The sequence below is a fragment of the Trichoderma reesei genome (genome assembly GCF_000167675.1).
Source record: "Trichoderma reesei QM6a unplaced genomic scaffold TRIREscaffold_29, whole genome shotgun sequence".
Lineage (NCBI taxonomy): Eukaryota > Fungi > Ascomycota > Sordariomycetes > Hypocreales > Hypocreaceae > Trichoderma > Trichoderma reesei.
In genome coordinates this window covers 206107-232328 of record NW_006711176.1, presented here as the reverse complement: position 1 = coordinate 232328, position 26222 = coordinate 206107, and the positions used below count along the sequence as shown (strand labels likewise).

The 26222-nt window shown below is 51.0% G+C and overlaps 4 protein-coding genes across 4 annotated transcripts; 3 read left to right on the top strand and 1 right to left on the bottom strand.

Moving 5' to 3' along the window:
• Positions 1-10287: 10287 nt before the first annotated feature.
• Positions 10288-10869, top strand: TRIREDRAFT_111803 (uncharacterized protein; the record flags this gene model as incomplete). The annotated part of the gene is made up of 1 exon (XM_006969202.1): positions 10288-10869. The coding sequence occupies one exon, from the start codon at positions 10288-10290 to the stop codon at positions 10867-10869; it is 582 nt and encodes a 193-aa protein (XP_006969264.1).
• A 691-nt stretch (positions 10870-11560) lies between these two features.
• TRIREDRAFT_123974 (vesicle coatamer complex, beta subunit) lies at positions 11561-14702 on the bottom strand (the record flags this gene model as incomplete). The annotated part of the gene is made up of 4 exons (XM_006969145.1): positions 14443-14702; positions 14163-14247; positions 12626-14087; positions 11561-12560 (listed from the first exon to the last, which is right to left on the bottom strand). The coding sequence occupies exons 1-4, from the start codon at positions 14458-14460 to the stop codon at positions 11561-11563; spliced, it is 2565 nt and encodes an 854-aa protein (XP_006969207.1). The 5' UTR covers positions 14461-14702.
• Positions 14703-16842: 2140 nt separating this feature from the next.
• On the top strand, positions 16843-18968 carry pkt1 (serine threonine protein kinase; the record flags this gene model as incomplete). The annotated part of the gene is made up of 3 exons (XM_006969201.1): positions 16843-17095; positions 17166-18697; positions 18765-18968. The coding sequence occupies 3 exons, from the start codon at positions 16843-16845 to the stop codon at positions 18966-18968; spliced, it is 1989 nt and encodes a 662-aa protein (XP_006969263.1).
• A 1823-nt stretch (positions 18969-20791) lies between these two features.
• On the top strand, positions 20792-22655 carry TRIREDRAFT_5776 (glucose-6-phosphate isomerase; the record flags this gene model as incomplete). The annotated part of the gene is made up of 4 exons (XM_006969109.1): positions 20792-21291; positions 21365-21898; positions 21960-22066; positions 22135-22655. 4 exons carry the CDS (start codon positions 20792-20794, stop codon positions 22653-22655), a joined length of 1662 nt encoding a protein of 553 aa, XP_006969171.1.
• Between the last annotated feature and the right edge of the window lie 3567 nt (positions 22656-26222).

Sequence of the window (26222 nt, the reverse complement as noted above, 5' to 3'; positions counted from 1 at the left end):
TTGACTGGCCTTGGCTATGTGTGGACAGGGCCTCAAGAGACGCGTCTGGAGCTGCTCAGTGTCAGTTTGCCAGGCCAACCACATGTTCTCACTGAAGGTGGGCCACGAGCAACATATAATGTCATGCTGCTGGGCCAGGCTTTGACATCATCCATCTCAAGGCTGACATTCTCTTCCATTGTTCCATGGCGACGACGCTAACAAGGGGATCCATATTGGCTTCATGAATCTGGAGCATGGCTTCGCCCACGGCACCATAGTGGCAGCCTCGGGGGCGAGTGTGAAAAGCGGCCTCTCGGGCTTTCACTCAGGCAACCGTTTGCACACCCAGCAAGAGGCTGTTGTCCTACCACCCTCAAGCAAAAACCTTGGCGTATCAAGCGCTTTGCCTTTTACACATCCCAAAGAGGCATTAGCTGAAGGGAATGTCCTGAACCAGTCACAACAGAACCATGCAGGAGTGCGTCCTGTACCGCCGAGGTTTCGCCCTTACGCCTTGACAAGTGTACTAGATCTGCACGTTTGTGATGATTTTCCTGGTGATACAAGGCCTGTCTATAATTTCTAATGAAGACTTTAGGTGGGGGTTGTCTCGACCATGTTTGTGGTTTGAGCAAGGTTGCTCTCCTCTGGATGTCGTCTCGGGTGGAAACCCAAGCCTCGGGGATTCCACACTACCAACGGTACCAGTACTTGTAAACGGGCTGATCGTGGATGGACTGAATTGCAGGCGTTCATCGACCTTGCCAATGATGGTATAAACGAGTACGAGCTGTTATGTGTACGCTCCCGAAAGCTTTAGTGTGCTGTTGTTGGTTGCACACACTGCCTTGCCAGCAACACCCTACGTGACTTGAACGCCCATCCAAATTTCTCCGGTTAGAGCATATGAGGGGAACATAAGCCATATGTGGCTTCCTGCAGTCCAGATTGAACACAGACCGGGATCATCAAACCAATCAGCCAGTGGCTCGGACGGGAATCCAGACTTGACTGCACGCGATTAAGCGCCGAGCTGCAGAACACACCGGAGACATAGACTCTTTCTCTTCCAGTAAGCTCCTGCTTCTGCTCAAGTGCGACCAACGGACTCTAGCAGAGACGCATTTACACCAATGAACATTGCAATCAAGGAGGGTGAAAAACGGAAAGTGGTTCAGGCTGCAGAAGCACATCACCCTTGAGCTCACAGTCATACCAGTTCTCATATGCAACGCGATCTGTACTCAAGGTCAAGAGGAAAGGCAGAATAGCTTACAGCGTCAGCTTGGGGCCAGATACTAAAGATAGCGCGTAAGATACATAGCTTTGATCTCTGAGCATATTAAGAAGCTAATTCTACTGGATTGGCCTTCACTTTGACCTTGCACATATTTTACTCTTGTACGGTTCGGAGTGATTCTTGGACATGGGTCAAAAGACGTCAGGAATAGTCCGTATGTGACCTTGAAAAACAGCTTCATCAGAAATCTACTTGGAAGAAGCCGTAAGAGTTCGATGATTTTGTGACCACTACTTAGCAGCGTTAGACCAGGCCACTCTGCTCTTGGTCTGTTTGAGTGGCAAAGTCGTACATATGCTCAAGGCATTCTTTGCGCCCGCCTAGGTAGCTAATAAACGCCCTTTGTGTTGCCACATATCCCAATATATATGCGGATATGCATACTATATTAAGTATACGAACCTGTGCCTATCCGTATTGTCTTGATACACAGAATAGCCGCATAAACGCCCCTGTTGCTCAGGGCGAAGCGCTACCCTCGCATAGAGCGGCTTGCAGCAAGCCCTGCTGAGTTTAATACAGATGCAGACTAGATATCTTCCCTCCCATACTCTATGTAAAGTACTCCATCAATCGTTTACTCTCCACATCAAACATTCAATTATAGACGCGCCCCATCAAGTCTGAAAAAGCTCGAGAATATCATTGCATTCAAGCTGGCTTGAATCAGAGATATCTATATATCAGCAAACTCCAAAACCACCAGCAATCTCTCAGTCACTCAGAATGGCTTCTCTCACTTCCTTCATATTCCTCTTCTTACTAGTTTCTCAGTCCGTCTCCGCCGACGATGGAGATGACTTCTCCAACAACTTGCTGACGGATCTGGCCCCGTAAGGCGTTCACTTCTGACACTTTGTTCAGGCAATGATGTCTTCATACTAAATCTCTCATGTTCTTCAGGCTCCTTGCTCTTTTCGGAGAGCGGGTTACCATGCAATTCCTGAGTCAATCCGTGGGCTTCTCTGACCACATCCTCCTCGCCACAGCACCGCTCGGCATCATCACGGTCATCGTTGCCGCTATCAGGGTCGGCGGTCCCTTGTGGCTCAAAGCTCTATTTGGGAGGGCCACTGAGAATGTTGCAGCTGCTGAAATGGAAATCATGTCGTCCACCTCAAGAGAGGTGTGTGAGCTCTGGAACGGCAGAGATGTGGTCCGCTACCTTGGATCAGCTGCTGTCTGGGAGTTCATATGCCTTCTGCCTGGTAAAGATGTCCCAAAACATCCCAAGATCAGAGTTGTGAGCATGGATGAAGCCACGAGTCACGGTTATATCGAAAGAGGTGAGTTAGAACTCCAGCTCACCTGAGAATCACTACTTACTTGCGATTACCCAGCTTCTGATATTCAAATTCCCTTCTGGGAAAAGATGCGAAAGCTCTTGCCCTTCCCTTCCAATAAAGGACAGAATGGAGCTCCTGGAGCTGGTGGCAAACAGAGCATCAATAGCCGGCAAAATGAAGTTATCATCATACGAAATATTCGACCAGATTCGCCCAACATTTCTCATAATCGATCCAGGAACACCGGAAGGCTCGAATTGCGTTTCTGGGCATGTGTTGGCGTGTTTCTGCAGATTAGCCTCCTTGTTTACGGCGGACTTATCACTCAATACTCGGGAATCACGTCCAATTTCCAGAAAGATAGTCACGCTGTCGAGAGCTATTCATTTCCGCTCACTCTAGCCGGCACGCTGCTCTTACGTATCGGCATGGGAATCTGCTCCCATGTCGTAGGGAGCAGCACAGAGGAAGAGATCTTCATCCCAGCAGAAAGCTGGCGAGCACGCCTTGTGTGGCTTCAGCAGCAAAAGACCGTCGGCGATCAAGAGTTCAAGTCATTCGCTCTCTTCACAAAGGATGACCAACCGAACATAATCACTTCTAGCAGAGTCAACCAAGATCAATATTTCAATGGAAAGAAACAGCAAGGTACAAACCAGAGCGGTATACTCGGCTTGCAATTCAGGACTCTATTAGGCACTGCGATGAGCCTGACTGGCTACGTCGGTCAGTTTGTCGGAATTCGAGGAATGCATTGGTCCTTTTCCGTTGCTTCCTTGGTGGTCGTTTTGGCAATGGCTCTCGCAAGGGCATTGGCTCGTCGTGGACTAATGACTCCCATGTTCTCCCAAGCCCTTCCCCCAGAGTTTGAGCTCGACTGGTTTGCGGATACCTTGAGAAACATTGGCGACGCTCCTTGGGTCCAAGATCAGGAAAAGTCCAAGGACAAGTCTCCCGTCCCATCCGCCAAGGGTTCTTCTCAAACCTCTCCTGACCAAGAAGATATTGATGAGATTCAGGATTACATTATGAGGCGGCAAATGATTGCAAAGCTAGCAGGTTCTAGGGGGCCGGTAGCTCGGCAGGCCAGTCTTCTCGCGAGAACTATGGAAGCAGCGCTGAACTCCCTACATTACTGTTTCCATCAAGAGAGTTTGTCGTGGACTTTCAGGGTCCAATCTGAGGGATCAGCTCAAAGAGAGGTGAAGCTCAGTGTGACCAAGGGAGCCGAGGGTTGCTGGGAGGTAGATGAGGAAGCAATCTCGGCGGCGTTATCGTTAGGTCTCTTCCACGTCAAGGCCCAGCGAGATGCAGAACCATCAACCCGAATCATACCAAGTTTTGACAGCCAGCCGAGAGAACACATGGACATCCCTGAAGTGGGGGTCAGCTTCATCGGCCCTTGGACTAGGGCATTACAGCAACATATCATGTGGTGGATACCGAAAATGCCGGCTGCGGAAGAGCCTGTCCTCTATGCCACAGAGGTGCAGTACAAGACCGCTGAGGAGCATCACAGCACGAGCTCTGACAACATTGAACAACCTCCTTCTAGCCCTGCAGGTGTGCTCGAGGTCGAAGAAAGATTTGCCGTTGGGCTTGATCCACGTCAGGTTGAACGTCTCAACATGAACAGTGGCCCGACTAGGAGTGGCCGAGGGGTCGCTGTTGAGTGCGATTTACAGATTCCGTGGCGTTACAGCGGAGACTCGCAGCCCGGTAGATGGAAGTTTGCTTTACCTCAAAGGGATCCTAAGCCGGAGCCTTTAGAAGGAAATATCACACCCTCGCATCCGATCGTCTATGTGAAAACCACAGACACGTTGGAGACACTCTACGCCAAAGACATGTTCGCAACGTTTATGTGGGCTGTGGTCAAATCGATAGATGACACCCTTCCAGGGCTTACGAGAGTAAAAGAGCTACGAGGCTTTTCCTATGATGACCGGATTTCCTGGAAGACCTTCATGCTTGAGAACGACAACGTCTCCAACTGGGCCAGAGCCATTGAGAGCGTGGGATTGTGCACCAGGCATGAAGCTTTCAGAAGCATCATAGCGCCCTTGAGTATGCAACAGAAGCTACCGGAGGCCCCTTGCATCGTGGAAATGGTGCGCCGTCGTGCAGGAGCATTCGAGGCGCAGCAGCGCTGGAGGGAGGCTGCGGAGGCATATCTGTGGCTTCGCGATATCATGGGTTGCTTTCCCGTCCAGAGTCTAACATACGCTATAGCTGCTGCAGTCCTCACATCTGTCGTGGTGGACATGGCGGGTGCAAGCCCAAAAGCATCTCTCGGTTTACCTGGTGTTCAAGCGGCCTTTGTCCGTCTAAAGCAGTCTATTGAGGGAATCGATGAAGTGCTGATCAGAGCTCTTCGCTCACTCTGGAGCATCTCCTCCATGAACCAATGGGAAGAATGCTATGATGATATCAGTGATGACTTCAGCGCGAGATACCCACGATTGTGGATAAACTCGAGAGGCATACAGATCAGAGCATCGAAGTCAATATTGTCAAGCATTGCGCCAGACATTTTTTATAGGACGAGGCTACACTACAGCGCCATGTTTCTTGAAGAAGGGGACATGTTTGCAGATAGCCAAAGCTCAGACTACATGTACATCAGGTCCCCGGGAGAAGCGTATCATCTATGGGGATCCGAGCGAAACAACACGTCAACACTCGATGAGTTTGGAATAGATACGACTGACATCTGCGGACAGGCGCCGCTTCATTACGCCTGTAGAGTAGGCAACACGACAATGGTTCGAATACTCCTCAACAAGGAGGCACTAGTCAATATACAAAGCCGCGACGGCACGACCCCTCTTCACTGTGCGGCTGGCAGCGGCCACTTGGAGGCAGCCGAAGTTCTGATCGAGCATGGAGCCGAAGTTGACATGGCTGACGGTGCAGGCATCACCGCTCTGCATCTGGCAGCATTTGGAGGATTCGTCAGCATTGTGAAGGCTCTGCGCAGACGTAGCTCTCGAAGCCCGCGGGATAAACTTGGAAGGGCAGCAATCCATATGGCAGCTATAGGAGGGCGTCCTGCAGTCATCGATCACCTGGCCATCGACGTCGGCGTCAGGAGCAAGGAAGACGAAACGCCTCTTCATCTCGCCGCCTTGTTCGGCCAAGTCGAAGCCTTGAAAAAGCTTCTGAGCCTTCCACAAGTGGACATATCAGCGCGGGACGAAAGTGGCTCTACGGCACTCCACAATGCCTGTCTTGTTGGCCATGACGAGTCCGTCCAGGCTCTCCTTGATGCAGGCTCTCCTCTGGAGTCTCAGTCACATATGAGCTCGACGCCATTGCTTTGTGCAGTAGAGGGGAATCATGAGGGCACTGTGCGGTTGCTCATTGAAAGAGGCGCCAACGTCGAGTTCCGGAATAAACTGGGACAAACAGCGCTGCACATAGCGGCTTTGGAGAAGAACAAAGCCATCGCGGAGTACCTCTTGGGTCAAGGAGCGGACATCAATGCCGGGACAGAAGCTTCGAAAGGAACACCACTGCACAGCGCGATTTCATCGAGTAATCCAGACTCGAACTCCGTCACACGATTCCTCGTCGAAAAGGGGGCCTGGCTCGAAGCCACTGATTTGCAAGGGCAGACTGCTCTACACATGGCGGTAAAGCAGAGTGCTGAAGAGACGATCAAGTTGCTCGTCGAGCATGGAGCAAATATGGAAGCTAAAGATCATCAGGGTTGCAACCCGGTATATTACGCGTTTTGGAAGCCAGACATTCTTCGACTGCTCCTTGAACTGGGTGCAGAGGTCAACGAGGCTTATCCCGATGGATCAACCCTATTGCATTGGGCAGTGATGAGGCAGGCCAAAGAGACTATCAAAGTGCTTGTTCAGCATGGAGCAGATGTCAATGCTCGGGACAAGGCAGGAGACACGCCGCAAAAGATCGCGGAGAGCGTGGGTTTGTCTGAATGGTGGGAGGAGAATACATGTAACTGATCTCTGTCAAGCTAGTTTGGCTTCAGAAGGAAGACATGAGGTAGAAGATCCCTATCAGGTGCCAAAGAGGGACGGAGAAGCCTCGATCCACACCTGCTGATTCAGCATCTCATCCTTGGTCTCCCAGGGTCTGGGTTTCCCGGTTGGCATATATTCCCGAAACCCCGCTGTACCAGTTTCCTCAGTTCCAAGTTTTCGAGTAAAAGTAACGACCCAGAGAACATTTGGACACAGACCCTACGAGGCAGTTCAATTCAACCTCATCAACCCCCATCAAATTGATGCTTACCCTCCCACGGCCCAACTCCTCCCCGCGTCTCAACCCCAACACCCTGCAAGAAGGGGTCTGATGCTTTTATTCATGCAGATCAGACTTAGCCCTACTACAAGTGCCGCTTGCTATGCCCAATCGCGACCAGCTCGGGTCTTCTAGTCATTCAGCTCAGGCAGACAGACAGACAGACAGACTGCATGCATGCAGCAAACAAGCACCACCTCCATCCTCTTCTATCTCTCAGACAGACACAACTGACGGCTCAGACTCAATACTATACATGTAGCTTGCTCTGCATCCTCACATCTGAGTCATAAAGCGCTGCCTCCCACATCAAACCACCAGGAACGCCCAAAACCAGGCCTCTCACGCCATGTTTTCAAACTCACCCCCTTCCCGTTCCCACTCAAGCCCAGGCACCAGAACCTCGCCCCGTCCGTGCCTCTTGACAACCCCAAGCCCGCTTCAGCCTAGGTAGTATCTAGTAGCCACGATGCGCCCCCCAGCAGCCAACATGGAAGGGTCCAATCTGCCCTCTCCCCTATTTTCCTCGCCCGACTTTTCGCGCCTTGTCTTGAATAGGCAGCGCCCGAGCCAAAAGCTCTGCGCTAAGACGAGCCAGGGGTTGTCGTCGTGGGTTTTTGGTGCCGTTGCCTCCATGTTTCCTCTCCCGACTAACGCCTCAGCTGCCGGGACGGTTGCAGGGAAGCGATACCGTAGAAACTCGTGAAATTCGACTGAAGCTAGGTTTAGTAGGTCTGCTAAGTCACTTTTTTTTAGTAACATAGCCTTTCTACTATAGGAAAGTGATCTACAAGTACCTATAACTGCTAGTATATACTGCTATTTAATAATACACTTAGATTACTATTAGATTATAATACTATAACACTATAATATTATAATATATATATATTATAATAGTTATTTTTAAGCCTTAGTAATATAGCCACTTTAAGAATATAATTTAAATATTATATTAAGGCTAGCCTAGCTAAGATTAAAAAGAAAGGATTCTTTTTCTAAGCCTTATAAGTTAAAAAAGCCTATTTATTATATTAAATACTTATTTTTTATAAAGAAGAAGATTAAGGTTATCTCCTTTTTAATTTACTACTAAATTTATAACCTTAAGCTATATTATAAAGCAAGGGCTAGTATATAGCTTAAGAAGGCATTAAGTCTTTAGCCTCTAACTTTAAAGGAAGCTATAAGCTACTTTCTAATCCTACTTAATATAATTAAGACCTAGTAGTTTAACTATACTAGCATTTTATAAAGTAAAGTTTTAATATACTATTTAGTATAGCCTAATCTTAAATAAGCTTTATAAGACTTTTTTTTATAGTATTATACTATTAGCTATATAGCTATAATTTAGTAATTTTAAAAATAATTATAAAAGCTATTTATATAGCTTTATTTAATATATTTAAAGGTTTTTATATTTTTTAATAGCTAGTGGTGTAAATTTAAGTAAAGGTATAATATTATTTACTACTAGGTTATAAAGCAGGCTATATAATAGCTAAAGGAATTTATTTTTATAATAAATAGCTTTATTAAGTTTATTTAATATATATTTAACTACTACTGCTTAACTTCCCTTAACTAAATACTAATAATAACCTTATTAACCTGCTAATTTAAAAAAAGCTATATTATTAACCTTAATAAAACTTTAATTTTATTTAAGTACTTTAATAGTTATATATATAACTAGCTTAAGGCTTATATTATTACTAATAAGTCTAATTATTTTAAGTAAAATAAATAGCAGGCTATACTTATATTATTTATTTATATTAATAGTTAGCAGTATATTAAGCTTAAGTTAATCTTTTATAATATGCTATTACTAAAAGGCATAATTTATAAAGATAAATATTATTTTTATTCCTTTAATATTATAATTAAGTTTAATAAGACAGTATATAATAATAAGTAGTTATTCTTAAAGTAAATAATTAAGGAATTTAGCTATATTAATCTTAATAAAAAATAGCTACTAGTTATAAATATAGCTAGCTTTTATAAAATTAATAATATACTATTTTAACTTTATATTTAAATAGTTACTACTACCTTTATTTTATTTAATATAACTAGCTAGCTATAACCTCTTAATACTACTATTAATAAACTATTTAAAAACTAGCTATATAATACTATAGCTAAATATATTTTTAAATATAAAGCTAAAGGTAAAATAAAGTAAACTATTTATAATAAATAAATTATAATAATATTTATTATTATAAAAGCTGCTAAATAACTATAATAAAAAATAAAGATAATATAAAAGGCTTTTTTTTAATGCAGTATAAATTTCTAGCTAAATAGCAGCTAAGATTATAAAATTAAGATTAAAAATATACTATTAAAGGTAATTAACTTTAAAAGCTAGGAGAATAAAAAGGATATTTTAATAATAGCTAAGGAGATTATTAATATACTTTATAATAATAAGAAAATAATCCTAAGTAATAAGGAAGATCTATTACTTATATATTATATATTTATAGTTAAGATCTTAAAGGACCTTTATAAGGCTTATAAATTACTAGTCTTTAATAAGAAGCAGGATCTTATTAATTAGCTTTTAAAAAATAATACCTTAAATATAGTTAAAAAGACTATAATACTTAAAGTACTTTAATTTTTAATATAATAAAATGCCTCTTCTTTTTATTACTTATAATACTTATAAAAGTAATTATTATACTATTTTTAATACTTTTCTTATAACTTAATATAGTAAAAATACTCTTTCCCTTACTATAAAATAGCTTTTACCTTTACCTTACTTCTCTTTTTAACCTAGCTATAGTAAATGCCTTCTTTTCCTAGTAAAATGCTAGTTTTTATACCTAGGCTTAATAAATTACAGTATTTAAAAGTATAAGTCTATTTAACCTTAAAGCAGAAAGATATATTAAAGTTATTTATTATATTTAATATAGCTAAATTAGTATATAGCGCTTATAATTAAGTATAGCTGCATATATAAATAATATTAATAAAGCTAGCAGCATTATTTAAAGCTATTATAATTATATATTTTAGTTAAAATTAGAGTAAATAAGGGTTTTTTTAAATAGCAGTATATACTAGCAGTTGCAGGTACTTGCAGATCACTTTCTTATAGTAAAAAGGCTGTGTTACTAAAAAAAAGTGACTTAGCAGACCCACTAAACCTAGCTTCAGTTGAATTTCACGAGTTTCTACGGTATTGCAAAGGATCAGGACCGTCGTCAGGAAAGTTGTGATTCGTTCAGCTGGGCCAACTGGGAATGAAGCGTATTTCAAGTCGTATAGTAACACAATCTGGCAGATTGATAGTAGTATATATATATACAGTACCGTCTCTCGCGCACTCCACTCACTTACACGAACGTCCAGTCTCTATCGTGATACCTTCACTTCCTCCCAACCACACTCCCCCGACAACCCCCGTCAAACTCAGCCAAAATGTCTTCCAACAAGGCGCTCCTCCTCCTCACCCTTACGGCCTCCGCCTCCGCAGCAATTAACTACATGGCCATCCCCCAAGTTCGCGACCTCCTCCCGGCGCCCACTCCCGTCTCCCACAACCTCAACCTCGCCCGCGACGCCGCCGACGACGCAGAGTGCGCCTCCTCCGCCCTCGACCTCCTCCAGTCCCTCCCCACGCCTCCCCCGGCCCTGCTCTCCGACCTCTCCAAGAGCGCCCAGCAGGAGCAGACCGACCCTTGCAAGCTCAGCTTCCCCGCCAGCCTCAGCGACGACGTCTCCTCCTACAGCTCCAAGGTGCTCTCGTGGTACAGCGGCCACGAGGCCGAGCTCACCTCCCTGGCCAAGCAGTGCTCCGCCGCCCAGTCGTACACCGGTCTCGTCAACGTCTGCACCGATGACGACTCGTCCGGTTCTGGCTCGGCCGCGTCCAAGACGGCCGATGCCACTACCAAGACGGCTGGTGCGGGCGCCGCGACTTCGACGAATGTCGGCGCTGCTCATGAGACGGGCATGGCTTTTGCGGCTCTTGCTGCCGCTGGGATCGCTGCCATTCTGTAAACGGCATGACTTTAAACGAACATTCATGAGGGACATTGAGGATAAGGCGGATGCTTATGGTTCAGCACGGCATTGCGAGACAGGCACATATGTAATGATGAGTACGGGTCAGCTGATGAGAAAGACTTTACAATAACTATCTAATCATTCTATAAAACAAGAACTATGTAATAACTCAGAGGAGTTTCCATCTTGCATCTCGGTATTCGACGAGTGATTACATGCACCACAAGTGACTCTGTTGCCTAAGGTATCTAGCTCCAGATTGCTTGTACAGTCTTGCAGAGAGCTCTTCAGTGATCCCGGCTGCGAATGGTAAAAGTTCTCAAGACCGACCGCCTGCAGACTAATATGAGGACACATCGACAATGATGTACGCGAGCTACTTCTATAACTGGCTGGCAATGTCAGGATCTCGGGCTCAACACGTCCATGACCAAGGATTAGGTACATAGACTACATCATCCTCTTGCAGAGCGAAAAGTGACAACATATTAGCAACTATTTTATATACTTAGTTAACCAGACAAGCCCAACCACCTTCCAGTCAACCTCCCCTTCCAGCCATGCAGCTCTTGTAAGTTTTGGTGCAGTGTCAAGCGCAACACAAACAAGGAATATCATATTCACGTAAATCCCACTTCTACGCCGTCTAAGCAGTGGTCCACATCTCTCGCCCATGTGTGCCTTTTTATTCCTCCGCCTCCTCCTCAATCTCCTCTTGAGCTTCTTGCATTTCCTCGTCCTGCTCCTCTGCGTCTTCGGCCTCATCCTCTGCAGCCTGCCCGTTGGGTGTCGCGTTGTCGACATCGGCCGCAACACCACCCTCACTTTCCAGCTTGAGCCATTCGTCCCATTCGGGGAACAGCTCTGCATCCTCATCCGGGACACCAATCAGCTTGGCTACCCGGCCCTTCTTGTTCTTCTCCAGGCTCTCCTTCCAAGTCCTTGCCGCGGCGGGGGCCAGGCTAGGCTTGTATGTCTGGGCAAAGAGAGTGGCCTCTACTGTCCGTCCAGTCTTGGTCAGAATCTCCACGCATCGGTCGATATCGCCTATTAGCCAAGATGCTGAGAATGCAATGTTGTGGGCGTTTGCCTCTTCGGCCTGCGTAACCAGCTTGGCCAGGCCTTCCTGGTCACCCGTTGAAGAGTACACAAGGAGAAGAGATCCAAGGTCCTTGGCGTGAGCAAAGCACTCGGCAGCAAGGGCGACATCCCAGGCAGTCAGCGCAGCATCTCCGACCGTCTTCCACTTGTGCTCCACATCAGCCTGTCGAGCCAGGTCAAGAGCAATGGAGAGCTGGTTCAGGGCCAACGCCAGCTCAAACTTGTGCTCGGGATCAGTGGCAACTTCCAAGGCGAGGTCCTTGTGTCCTTGGCCCTCCAGGAACCGTGCCACCTTGTTCAGCTGATCAGCAGGAATGGTGGGAAGCAATTCGGCGGCCGTCTCCATATCCTCCCGCAGAACCAGCGTCTGGTACTCGAGCACGGGCTGTGAGAGGGCAAACGAGGTGATGTTGACGTCCTTGTCGGCGAGGTAGATGCGGGAATCTCTCTGAATGTAGCCAAGAACGTACATGGGCTTGTCGAAGTGAGAGATTGTGTACGTCTGGTCGCCGACCAGGTAGTTGAGGCGGTTTGTGCTGTTGGTGTAGATGAAGCAGTCGCCAACCCATACACCAGTTCGGATGCTATGCAAACACACGTCAGTTTCTTTCTGCGACAACTCAAGATCAAGGATACCGCCAATACTTACGTCTCGTTAACATCGGTTATGACTTCAAAGGCAGACTCAACGCCATCCTCCTCTACCTGTCCCGACTGTACGGCCTCGATGTAGTTCTCGCGGGAGAAGCGCAGGACGTAGAATGAGTCCTCGCAGGCAATGGCCACCAGCTCGCCGCTTTCTGACCAGTAGACCTGCTTGGGCTCGACCTCGATTCTGCGAACGAGGCCACCGGTGGCCCAGTCGAAAAAGGAGACTCCGCCCTGACCAGTGACACCCAAGAGAACGCCTCCAGTGAGGCCGTCGGCCTGGAAACCCACGTCCAAACCTCCGCTCTTCTCCACAAAGTTCTTGAACACCTTGACGCTCATGGGCGATTCTCGGATGGCGAAGTCGTTGCTGTTCTCCTTCGAGGCCCACACAAAGTCCAAGGCAGACCCAAAGGCCTTGTTTCGCCAGGCCAATGCTGTGTAGATGATGTACTCTCCGTCACCGCAGACGGCAACGAACCGGCCATTGGGCGAGTGAATCAGGGTCTGGGTATACACTTCGCATGTTCCGAGATCTTTGGTGGTTAATGAGATGGGCTCACCATCCTTGATGGAGGCGTCGCCCTTGATGATGGCCGACACAACTTCGTTTTGCTTGGCCCAGATCAGCTTGCCAGAGGGGTCCATCGACACGGCGGGCTCCTCGCGACCGAGCTTGATCACAACGGCACCATCGTCATATCCGATGGCAACACCCTGCTTGCCCTTCTGGTAAGAGGCGCACCACGCTCTTTCCAGGTTGTAGCTCAGCGACTGCTCTAGTCTGTAGGTGTTCGCGTGCCAGAGCTTGACGGTTCCGTCTTCTGAACCAGAGATGATGACTGGCAGTTCGGGGTGGTAGCAGGCGAAGGAGACGTTGTTGGTGTGGCCCTCGAGGGTGGCAATCAGGGACTTGGTGGTGTAGTCCCAGATCTTGACGGTTCGGTCGTCGGAGGTGGTGAGGAGGTAAGGCTTGTCGGCGTGGGGATAGTAGTCGACATGGTTGACTCCCTTGGTCTCGTGAGCCTCGAGGGTGAAGTTGGCGGTGCCGGATCCCAAACTCCAGATCTTGACGGTCCGATCCAGACATGCCGAGGCAAACGTGTTTGTGTCCTTGGGATTGATGGCCAGCCCCATGACATAGTGGCTGTGACCCTCGAAGACCTGAACGCACTTCCAGCCCTTGTCCCAGTCCCAGAGCTTGATGCTCATGTCATCGGATGCTGTCAGAACGAAGGGCAGCGTAGGGTGGACGCAGATGGCTCTGATGTAATCGGGGTGCGCCTCGAAGGAGGTGATTTTCTCGGAGGTGTTGTAGTTGTAGACTCGCAGCTGGAAGTCGTCTGAGCCGCAGACTATCCAGTTCTTTCGCGCAATGAATCTGCCAGCTCGGACGGGGACGTCTGTAAGCTCAAAGGACTTGACGATCTGCTGTGTCTCGTACGACCAGATGTTTACATGGCCTGTAAGAGGAGGCGGTATTAGTGGCGGCCTGGTAGCTCAATGCTGCGATCTCGTGCTCAGGTGCTGTGACATACCGCTGTAGAGGGTGGTGAGGATCCATGGCTCCTGGGGGTGGAAGTCGATGCCCTTGACCCGCTCGCTGCGGGCATAAAGCTGGCGCTGTTGGCATGAACGAAGTGGTTAGCCAATATATACAGTTGCAAAATGCTGAGTGCCATTTTGACAGGCGGCCTCGGACAATGAAACGATAGCCAAGGCTTTCGAGGTCAAGCACGCAAAGGCGGACAAGGGGAGGGAATGAGAAAGCGACAAGGCGCAAGGGCGAGGCAAGGCCCCAATCAAGCGGCAACTGACCTTGACGTCCAATCTCATCTTGACGGCGTGGTCCTCCTAGGACTCCGGTCCCGCAGCTATTGAAGTGATCCTGTCGCGGACGGTCGGGGGCGAGGGCGAGGCGGCGGGTGAATGCAGAGCGCGGGGTGGTTTGAACTCGAGATGCTCCCACATATGACCGGGCTGGCGGATCAATTGTCGGGGCGAGGACGAGCCGGGCAGAGGCAGCTGTGTCTGCAGTCTCTGCAGCTTGTTGCCGTCGTCGGGGTTCGAGTCTCGAGGGTCGGGGGTGGCAGCAGACGCGGCAGCTGTTCAATTGGGCTGGACCAGCTTCTCGGAAATGTGTCCTGCTGGCGCTATATTGAGGCTACGGGCCAGGTGTAATCGTGTACTGCCAGGTGGTCAGCCAGGATGGCGTGGGTGCCTGGGAATCGAGGCACCAGCGAGGTGAGGTATCTGGAAAAGGGCCAAGCTAGAGGTACTTTATGAGTCCGCTAGACTGAGCGTAAGAGAAAGTACCTCAATGCTCGACCAGCCCACTTTGCGAAAAAGGGGGAAGCTGCACGTTTGATTGAGACTTTCTAGGGTAGCCCAGCGAATTGGAGAGGAGGGGCTGGTAAATCACAAAGATGGTCGTATCATTGCCAGTTTGCTCTATATATGCTGTCAATCAATATGTATTTGGCTTGATAAGGTATTCGCACAATGATGAGGTTTGAGTCGGCGAGATGGCATGAACATTCTCCAATATGGTCTGCTGGTTATCAGATCTAACAGTGTTCCAATGACGCGTCAAGATAATCAGGGCATGTATCACAGGTTGATGCTCAGAGATAGGTATGTAATTCACAAACCTGCACATGAGCCAAGAGCAATAGCATCCTGGCTCGAACCCAAAGTTTATGTAGTGTGAAAGGTTGCCACAGCTTCTCTCCCGTATCTACTCGCTCGTCCTGCGAGACACGTTGCAACACTACTATCCTACATCACGACTGGCTGTATCAATGAGGGACAAGCACCGTTGGAGAAAGCTCTCGCACAACAGACAGCGAACCGCATACTCGCAAACCGCTCGTCGCCACCAGCTCATTCAGCCACCAGTTACGCGTGTCCTCTCTTGTCCGGCTGTGGCTGCGCATCGTTGGCTGCCATCGATGGTGGTGTATCGGGTGTGGGACCAGGAACAGCTGCCCTGCCCATCAATGACGTACCGTCTCACTCTGCTTCTTAGGAAATTGTGATGATAGTAGTATGGCTCGGGATGAAAAATAGGTAACTCGATTGTCTGATCACTCTCTAGAAATCGCAGCAATGTATGTAAATGCTCACTTCTACTGATTTGTGTTTCGCCGCGTTGTCTCTCCCGCTCCATGACAATGACACGGTACTGTAGACCCAGAGTGAACTCCCGCTTACATACTCATGTACTTTGGCACCATGCAGCAAACCGTGCACTGTGCTTGGCCCGCGGCCACGATCGACGCAGCACCCAATCCGATCCCCAGACTTCCTTCTGAAACCGCTGTCGCACCGCGCCAAGGCCCAGCCCAGACACCGTACCGCGTGCCTACGATCTGCGACACGCACCGTGTGTCTAGCGCCCGCTGCAGGCTACGCGAGAGCCCACCTGCACTGAATGGTCGAGGCTACTAGCGGCTGCTACAGCGGTCGTTACCCGCAGCCCGGTCCCTGAATTTGGGCGGGCTCCAGCTCCGGCCGCACTGCTCCAGTGCTCAGTTTGCCCCAGATTCCTTCGCGGCTGCTTCGCCTCGTCCTGATTGTCGAGCAGCGACGTCTGTGTCCAAGCTTTCAGATACAGCCCGGATAAGGTATGTACTAATCGGCCTGATCACTTGCCCCTCTTGTTGCAGCCTCAATTATTCCCGCTTCATTTCTTCCCAGTTCCACGTCGTGTCTCTTCACGTTTGCTGCATCTGCTGCTGCCGTCGGAGATTGTTGACGCTGAATCAGACCTCCAAACACAAGCAGCCCGCACCCGACACAGCCCACAGCGCTATAACCCACCTCGAAATAGGGGCCGCCCTCCCTCGCTGCAGCGCCTTGAGCAACTGGAACCTCAACCGCTGCGGGGTTCCATCCTTGGGTCGATTGGCGGGCTGCCTGCGCTAAAACCCCAAGGACGGGAACCTTGGAACAGTCGCCCGTCTGGTCACATCGCCTCCAGCTGCTGCTGCTTGGCTGGCTGCTCCTCCATCCATCCACCTCAATTTCCATCTCTTCCGCCTGTCGGCTGCTTATCTCCCGGCCAGATTGGCTGCTCGCCCGACTGTCATCTGTCACATCCGCTCCTTCACCTTCGCTTCTATCTTCCATCTTCCATCGTTTCTGTCCCTCTCTTTTCTCTTCTTCCCTCGTTCGCATCCGTTATCCCGCTGAGCGGCTGAGCCGGGACCCGTCACCATGTCGTGGAAGCTGACCAAGAGTATGTCTCTCCTTTTCCCATTGTCCCCGACGTTCCGTCCACCAACGAGCCCATCTCCATCTCCCTTCGACTGGCAAAACGAGACTGACTGGCCTTGCGCAGAACTCAAAGATACGCATCTCGGCCCGCTGAGCGCGTTTTCCCGGTCGCCGTCGACCTCCACCATCACCGACAAAGACGAAAAGGGGACCAGCCCCGGCGCCACCACGCCGACCAGCGAGAATGCCATCGGTGAGCACCCCTCCCCGTGATCGATGCGCTGTACATGCCTCTTCTAACTGCTCTTGTCCCCTCTCGCCAGCTGCCTCAGAAGCCCTGTCGCAGGCGCCCGTTGTGAAGAAGCCTGGCATCCTGGTTGTCACCATCCACGAGGGCCAGGGCTTCTCCCTCCCCGAACAGCACCGCAGCGCCTTCGCCTCCAGCCACCAGAGCTCGCGCTCGTCGGGCGGCGCCTTGGCCGGCTCTGTGCGTCCAGATGGCCAGCGCGTTGCCGGATCGTATACCAACGGAGCGCGGCCGCACTCGTCGGGCGGCGGCTTCGGCTCGCTCCCTACCAACCATGGCCGAATCTCGGGCAAGTACATGCCCTATGCGCTGATCGACTTCGACAAGGTGCAGGTGTTTGTCAACTCCGTCGAGGGAAGCCCGGAGAACCCTCTGTGGGCAGGTGGAAACACCCAATACAAATTCGACGTTTCTAGAGTGACGGAGTTGGTCATCCACCTGTACATGCGAAATCCTGCGGCTCCCCCAGGGTCTGGACGCAGCCAGGACATCTTCCTGGGCGTGGCCCGCATAAACCCCCGGTTTGAGGAGCGACAGCCTACGACTGATGACGCAAAGTCCAGCAAGAAGGACCGCGAAAAGGCAGCCGATGCCCAGCGTCAGAAGGGAGAGGGCCACTCTGGCGTCGAGTGGGTGGATGTCCAGTATGGCACCGGCAGGATCAAGGTCGGTGTTGAGTTTGTGGAGACGCGGGCTGGCAAGCTCAAGATTGAGGACTTTGAGCTGCTCAAGGTCGTCGGCAAGGGCAGCTTCGGCAAGGTGATGCAGGTGCGCAAGAAGGATACCAACCGGATCTATGCGCTCAAGACGATCCGAAAGGCGCACATCATTTCTCGGTCAGAGGTTGCCCACACGCTTGCCGAACGATCTGTGCTGGCGCAGATCAACAATCCCTTCATCGTCCCGCTCAAGTTCAGCTTCCAGTCGCCCGAGAAGCTGTACTTTGTGCTTGCTTTCGTGAATGGAGGCGAGCTCTTCCACCACTTGCAGAAAGAACACCGCTTTGACGTCAACAGGTCAAGGTTTTACACGGCCGAGCTTCTCTGTGCCTTGGAGTGCTTGCATGGTTTTAGCGTCATCTACCGAGATCTGAAGCCGGAGAACATTTTGCTCGACTACCAGGGCCACATTGCGCTGTGCGACTTTGGCCTGTGCAAGCTGGACATGAAGGACGAAGACCGGACGAACACGTTCTGCGGCACGCCAGAGTACCTCGCCCCCGAGCTTCTGCTTGGCCAGGGTTACAACAAGACGGTTGACTGGTGGACGCTGGGCGTTTTGCTCTACGAGATGTTGACGGGTCTCCCTCCGTTCTACGACGAGAACACCAACGAGATGTACCGGAAGATCCTGTCGGAGCCGCTGCACTTCTCGGACGTGGTCCCTCCTGCTGCCAAGGACCTCTTGACCAAGCTGCTCAACCGGGATCCGAAGAAGCGACTCGGGGCTAATGGCTCAGCCGAGATCAAGGCCCATCCGTTCTTCCATGACATTGACTGGCGCAAGCTCCTGCAGCGAAAGTACGAGCCTACTTTCAAGCCCAGCGTGGTAAGTCTAAATCCCCCGAGTGACTGAAACATGCCCCTGAATTGGCTTGCTAACGCTTTGGCTCTAGACGGATGCCATGGACACGGCCAACTTTGATCCAGAGTTCACGTCCGAGGCGCCCCAGGATTCGTATGTGGAGGGCCCGATGCTCTCGCAGACGATGCAGGACCAGTTCCAGGGCTTCAGCTACAACCGCCCGATTGCAGGCCTCGGAGATGCCGGCGGAAGCGTTAGAGATCCTTCGTTTGTGGGCAGTCTCCAGGACAACTAAGAGTCTGGACACGTTTTATATTTTCTTTTCCGGCGGATACCAATTTGAGTTGAGACTAGATCTAGAACCAAGATTTGGAACGAAAAGACGGGTAGCGTGGGGGAGAATGCGACGAGAGCAGACACGGAGAGAGAGCCTTTGGACGTGCGAGGGGGGGAGGCGGAGAGGCGTGGGACACTGTCCAACGTTGGCTTGAACAATTGCATGATGGGCCATACGTCTATGGAGTTTAGCAGGAAATCATGTTTGGAGTTGACTCCTTCTTGTTTTTTTTAACCCGTCTTTTCTTTTCTATTTTTCTCTAAGCGACTCAATCTCTTGCAGAGAGGTACTAGTCAAGCGCGGTTTAAGGTCGAGGAGGCTCGTCTGGCGAGAAGTAAATGGCAATGCAAGGCAAGGACGAGGCAAATGCGGTGGACGGACGGACGGACGGACGGACGGATGGACGGGTCGAAGCCAGTTGTCGGTAAAGGTTGCTTTGTAGCCAAGATGACTCCGAGTTCGTTGAATTGTTGCACGAATACATACCTAGAGCGTAACGGTGATGTCGTGTTGAATGTTGGCGACATATGACGTGAACATACGGTATATGTATGTACAGTTGTCCAGTGGTCTGATCAATCACGACCGGAACTTTCCGAAGAGAATCAACCGACGGCAGTTACCGAAGTTGTGAGAAGTCAATGTCGACTTGGAGCCTCAAATTAGGTACTACATAGCCCCAGCATCGGATCCCATGACTGACTGACTGACTGATGCATTGATACATTACCAACCTTAAGTGCTCGACCGTTCAACCATTGCGTTTGATCCCATGTTTCGACATCTGCTTAGCTAAGCGGGCCGCAGCCTGTCGGGTATCCACATCGCTTAGGTAACCCGCCCAGCAAGCACGGCAACTGGCCAGCCAAGTTCCAGCGGTTCGCCAGTGAGGTCATACCCTGAAGGTTCGGTGGGTTGGGCAAAGGAGGGGCTCTGGAGTGCAATCTCCATAGAAAGTGTTCGTCTTAGCATCAGGCCAGGCCAATTGATCCATAAGCTCCAGCTTCGACTTGGATCCAATTTGCCTGGGAGCTCCAGCTTAGGTTTGCTGCTGCCTACGAAGCCTCTGCCGTGCTTTTCCATCTTCTTCTCTTTCCCGGCACTCGTCGTGAGGCATTTCGATCTCGTCTGCTTCGCTTCCCACCACCATCTTACACAGCTTCGTCTCATTCTTCCTCCTCTACACTCGCCGACCTCTACCCACCTCATCAGATATCCTCGGTAAGCTCTTCTCTCTTCTGTCTCTTCTTCTATTGCTGCTGCTGCTCCTCCTCCTCCTCCTCCTGATCCTGCTTCACCCCGCATCGCATCATCGTCGGATACACACAAACACGAGGGGAACCAGCTTCTCTCCTGCATCTACGCCACCCCCACCACTTACCACTTCAGATCCGTCCATCACTCAGCCATGCATCAGCATCAGCGCCGGCTTCCGCGTTGCCCGGATTCTATGCATTGCTTCTGCTCGGACTGGGGCCGTGCAGCCTTAACCACTTCCGACCTCGACTCCATGCCTCGAGCCGTGCTGCAGTGATAGCCCATGAGCTGTTTATATGTTGCTCTTCCCTAGCTACCTTTGTCCCTGGTCTCTCCTCGTCTTCACGATACCCTCGCCCAATTGACTCAAGCCCTTGCTCTGCCTTGCTTTGATAGAAGCAGACCTTTTACTTCACCTGGTGGCTGATTGTCACTTCAAACTGCTTTGCTCAATCCGTTCCACAATCATTAACCTCTTCTCTGCTTCAATCCAGAACTCCTACTTCAACCACAACCTTCCAACAATGGCCCCGACAAACACCCTCCCCGCCTGGTCGGAGCTCCAGGCTCACCGCGATGACATCGCCAAGAACTTTGTCCTTAAGGAAGCCTTCGCCTCCGACGCCGACCGATTCAACAAGTTCTCCCGCACCTTCAAGTCCGACGGCGTCTCGGCCGACATCCTCTTCGACTTCAGCAAGAACTTCCTGACCAACGAGACGCTCGACCTGCTTGTCAAGCTCGCCGACGAGGCCGGCGTCGAGCGCAAGCGCGATGCCATGTTCCGTGGCGACAAGATCAACTTCACCGAGAACCGCGCCGTTTACCACACTGCCCTGCGAAATGTCGGCGGCTGGGAGATGAAGGTCGAGGGCCAGGACGTCATGAACGGCCCCAACGGCGTCAACAGCGTCCTGCAGCACATGAAGGAGTTCTCCGAGCAGGTTCGCAGCGGCGAGTGGGTGGGCTACACCGGCAAGAAGCTGACCAACATTGTCAATGTCGGCATTGGCGGCTCTGACCTGTGAGTTTCCGAGCTACTTGAACGCGTCTCTCGACAAGTTGTTTCTTCTAACCCACCGTCTTCTTTTCTACAGCGGCCCTGTCATGGTCACTGAGGCTCTCAAGCACTACGGTGCCCCCGATATGACGCTGCACTTCGTCTCCAACATCGACGGCACTCACATGGCCGAGGCTCTCAAGGCCTCCGACCCCGAGACCACCCTCTTCCTCATCGCCTCCAAGACTTTCACCACCGCAGAGACCATCACCAACGCCAACACCGCCAAGGCATGGTTCATCGAGAAGACGGGCGGCAAGGGAGACGTGGCCAAGCACTTTGTGGCCCTGTCCACCAACGAGGAGGAGGTCACCAAGTTCGGCATCGACAAGGCTAACATGTTCGGCTTCGAAAGCTGGGTCGGCGGCCGCTACTCCGTCTGGAGCGCCATCGGCCTGAGCGTCGCCCTCTACGTTGGCTACGACAACTTCCACAAGTTCCTGGCTGGTGCCCACGCCATGGACAAGCACTTCCGCGAGACGCCCCTGAGGGACAACATTCCCGTCATTGGAGGTCTGCTCGGCGTCTGGTACGCTGACTTTTTCCAGGCCCAGACTCGCCTGGTTGCTCCGTAAGTTTTGGCCTTTGCCCCTGAACTGGATGAACAGTGTATGCTGAACGAGAGCTGTTAGTTTCGACCAATACCTCCACCGATTCGCCGCCTACCTCCAGCAGCTGTCCATGGAGTCCAACGGCAAGGCCATTACCTCTGACGGCTCCTCCGCCAAGTACACCACTGGTACGTATATGCTGCCTCTGGGGATATTCTTTACCTTGCACGAGACTAACCAATCCGCCCATCACCAGGCTCCATCCTCTTTGGCGAGCCCTGCACCAACGCCCAGCACTCCTTCTTCCAGCTCGTCCACCAGGGCACTAAGCTGATTCCCGCCGACTTCATCCTGGCGGCCAAGTCGCACAACCCCATCCACGACAACCTGCACCAGAAGATGCTCGCCTCCAACTACTTCGCCCAGGCCGAGGCCCTCATGGTCGGCAAGACGGACGACCAGCTGCGCGCCGAGGGCACCCCCGAGGAGCTCATCCCCCACAAGCGCTTCCTGGGCAACCGCCCGACCACGTCCATCCTCGTCGGCGACGTCATTGGCCCTGCCGAGCTGGGCGCCCTCATTGCCTACTACGAGCACCTGACCTTTGTCGAGGGCGCCGTCTGGGACATCAACAGCTTCGACCAATGGGGCGTCGAGCTGGGCAAGGTCCTTGCCAAGAAGATTCTCAAGGAGCTCGACGAGCCCGGCAACGGTGAGGGCCACGACGCTTCCACTGGCGGTCTCATTGGAGCTTTCAAGTCGTTTGCCAAGATCTAAGACGTAGCTGTCATGGCAAGGGATTTGTAGCAAAAGAAACACAAGAAAAAACAAGGTGGATGTAGGGATGGACGGCAAGCGATGAGTCTCTGATGTAAATAATGAAAACAAAAGCAGAACAAATGAATAAATCAATACCTACCTCTCACAACGGGAGAAATGACGCGAAACAATGGGTCGAGTAGATGAGAGCTTTTTCCCCCTGAGCTGATGACGGTACCAACGTGAAGGATGATGCAAATAATGGGAAAAAACTGGAGATGAAGTAAGTCGATATCAAAGTAAAAGAACAAAAGTGACGTGAACCAATGCACTTGGTAAATGAGATCTTTTTTTCCCTTTCGATGTGACTAGGTAGGTAGGTTGTGTGAGCAAGGAGTAGGGGTCACTAATGGAAATCTCATCTGCTCTGATGTCAAGTACTGGAGCAAGAGTAAGTGCCTCTCGTCGTGGGAGTCTTGTCACAAGGATCATCACCATGATCGTGATCGCAAGCATCATGATATTGCTGCTCCTCCTCGCCTCCGAAAGTTGTAATGAAGTTCCTCTCCAATGTTCCTCTCCAAGGACTGCACATGTACATGCAGTAGCTTGCCTACAAACACACCCACCTGTTAATCATAATGCTACCTTACCAATCTCTGTATTCATAGGCATGCACCCGTGTCGATGAAGTATTAAAGCTCAGCGTCAACTGAGTCCCAGACGACGCACAGAATATGCCTCTCCACACCTGGGCGAACGGACGAACTTTCATGCTAGTAGTAGGTAGTAGTACTACAAGACGGAGAGAGCACTAGCATGTGGTTCTCTCCATCTAACCCTACCACGTTTTTTTCGTCCTTCTCCACAGCAACCCATTCTCCCTCAGATTATTTTCCGGGGCGCAGGATGCACACGCGCTCATTGGGAAGGTCATATGGGGGAGGGGAGGCGGGAAGACGGGGACATGGAGAACGAAAAGGATGCAACCGCCAACATGCGGGATGGTTGTATTTGCGGTGATGAGCGGTTATTACATTGAATTGACCAGCTGTATGTACAGTAGATGTAACAGGACAGGCCGGGAATAACACAGCTGCTGCACAGATGGATAGATGGGCAAATGGAGGGGCTGAGAATGGGAATGCCATCCCATCAACCTGGCATCTTTCTTCGGAAGCGCAGTGCTACATACATACAAGTCCTAGTAACGAGAATCCGTAGGGACGGGCCATCTGGCGAAGAAGCTGGTTGGCTGCCAATGTTCCCATGCTTCCTATTAAAGCAGTCGGAAGGGCTCGGTATGGAGCGCCGAGTGGGTGAATGCGCGGGACAAGGCTTGGAGAGCCGGGCTGAGGGAGGCTAATATGGCTGGCTGAAAGCGCAGTGACACTTTTTGCCTGTCGATTAAAAGTGGCCTGCGTTATACGAACGTGACGTGCCCGAGATCGATCGTGAAGGCGTTTGTCAGAGACTAGACGTCGACGTCGCTAGGATGAATCATTACTAGCCGTCGTCATCTGTGTTGATCAGCTCGCCCTGCCTGCCTCAGATCCTGCCTCAGATCGGCACTTTGAGACTATCGACGAAAGACTCTCTCGGCCAGCATGACACCCCGAGGGAGACGAGAGGCAGCCAAAGCAAACACATGCCCGGAAGAAACACATGCAGCCGTATGTATTAAAACTCAGCGTGGCAGCGACAATCAAAAGGGTGGCAATTAGGCGGGCGCAGATTTGGGGACCCAACACACATGGTCAATAATAACCCGCCGCTGATATCGTGGGATTCTCTGGTGGATGACTGTTTCGCCGTTATCTCGGGCAATCCTGGAGGGGTGAGCTACTGACACATCATATTAGCTGCCGTGGGTGCTCATGCACGAGACAGCGAATATGGCTCAGCGATAGGGGGCGGCATGTGTTCTGCTCCTCAGGCTTAGTAGAGGCGGGCTGACGAAGGTGAGTTGAGTGTATCGTGACATGATATGGCCTCTGTCCGTTTGCCATTGCCTTGTAATATCATCACCGTCATTCGGGGAATCCGAGTCATGTCCAGCTTCTCCCCCTGCCGCCTGTTGCCGCCTACTAAACCGCCACCGTCCATGACGGTCCCAGCAAACCAACGTGCTCCCCCTGCATCCCGGCCTTTGCCTGGATAGGCTCGATACCGAGCCACGATAACAGCCAGCGCCTTCTGCGCCCTTTTTGCCCGCCCCCTTGCATCCCCTGGCCTCATGCCGCCAAGAGGACGCGAAACGGTGGTCTCCATAATCGCGCACGGAGGCGGACGGTGGTTGGCCGGTTACTCACGGGCGGTGCGGTGGAGCTGCCCCCTCGGAGCCGGCGGAGGCGCTGCTTTGGGGAGTTCGGGGAGAGCAGCCGTGCGGTGATGCAAAGTCCCAAGCAGCCGCAGGGTAACGCTGGCGAACATGCAAGTACCTGCTAACGCGATGCACCGTCGCTGGGACGCCATTGGGTCCGTCGTCCCGGGGGCTCGCGAATGCGGCCGGAGGAAGCTGATGTGCATGAGCACGAACGGCGTTGATTCGACTCGAGGTCTCGTCTAGGAGCCGCGGCGTATTGCGGTGAGCTCGTTGTCAGGGGGCCTCTGCAACGTGGCTGCTGCTCTATCGACATACGACGCATCAAGGGCGTCGTAGCAGGCGAATCTCAACCATTTGCCCTATCTTACAATGTACGGTATCAGCTACCCGCGACTGGGCCAAAGAACGACGCCGACAAGAGACATCGTGAAGCAAACCGAGCTACCCATGGCTGCTTAGGATACACGCTGCTATCTGCTGGTGCCAATGGAAAAAGCGCGCAAACACTCGTCCATGTGTCGGCCCGTCTTCTGGCTGAGACTTGGCGTCTGGGTCCGACAACCGCGCGTGGCTGTGAGTGGTTGCAATGGCGGATAATCCATGCTGGGACGGCTTCAATGAGCCGTCGTGGATGTTGGGGCGTCTAGTCTCCTGGTGGCCTCCGTGAATGCTTTCTATGTATATGCAATACTGTATTAAGTAGATTGACAATGAACCCGAGGCCAACATGCTTGACACAATTAGACGGCTCTTGTCGACTTTAGCGGGTAGCACGGCCGAGGCTCGATGGACAGGGTCGTTTGTCGATGGACAACCAGCCAGCTTGAAGCCATTATCATCGTCCACCGGTCTGCCGCGTTTGCAATGTGTCGTGATGCCAATGGGCACCTGCACGTCTCACAACCTGTTTTCTCGTGACGAGTGATTTAACGCGAATGTGTCTCGTCCGCTGGGGTGAGACATGCTGTAACGAGACGAAATGAAGGAAAACCTGTTGGATTTGAAGTGCAACCCGACGTCAACTTACATTAGAGGACGAGTTGGAAGCAAGGGCTGGCATGCACATCATGGTAGCTAGTATGGCGAACAAATATCAACGTGTGTTGCGGCAACACGAAGAAAGAAGCAGAGATCGACATTAACATGCTTCCCCGCCGTCATGTATTGGTGTGAGAGGAGTTGGAGCGGAGACGGCCATTTGAGGGGGATTCCCACGGGGAAGAGGCGTGAATATGCAGATGAGTCCTGAGCCGTACGAG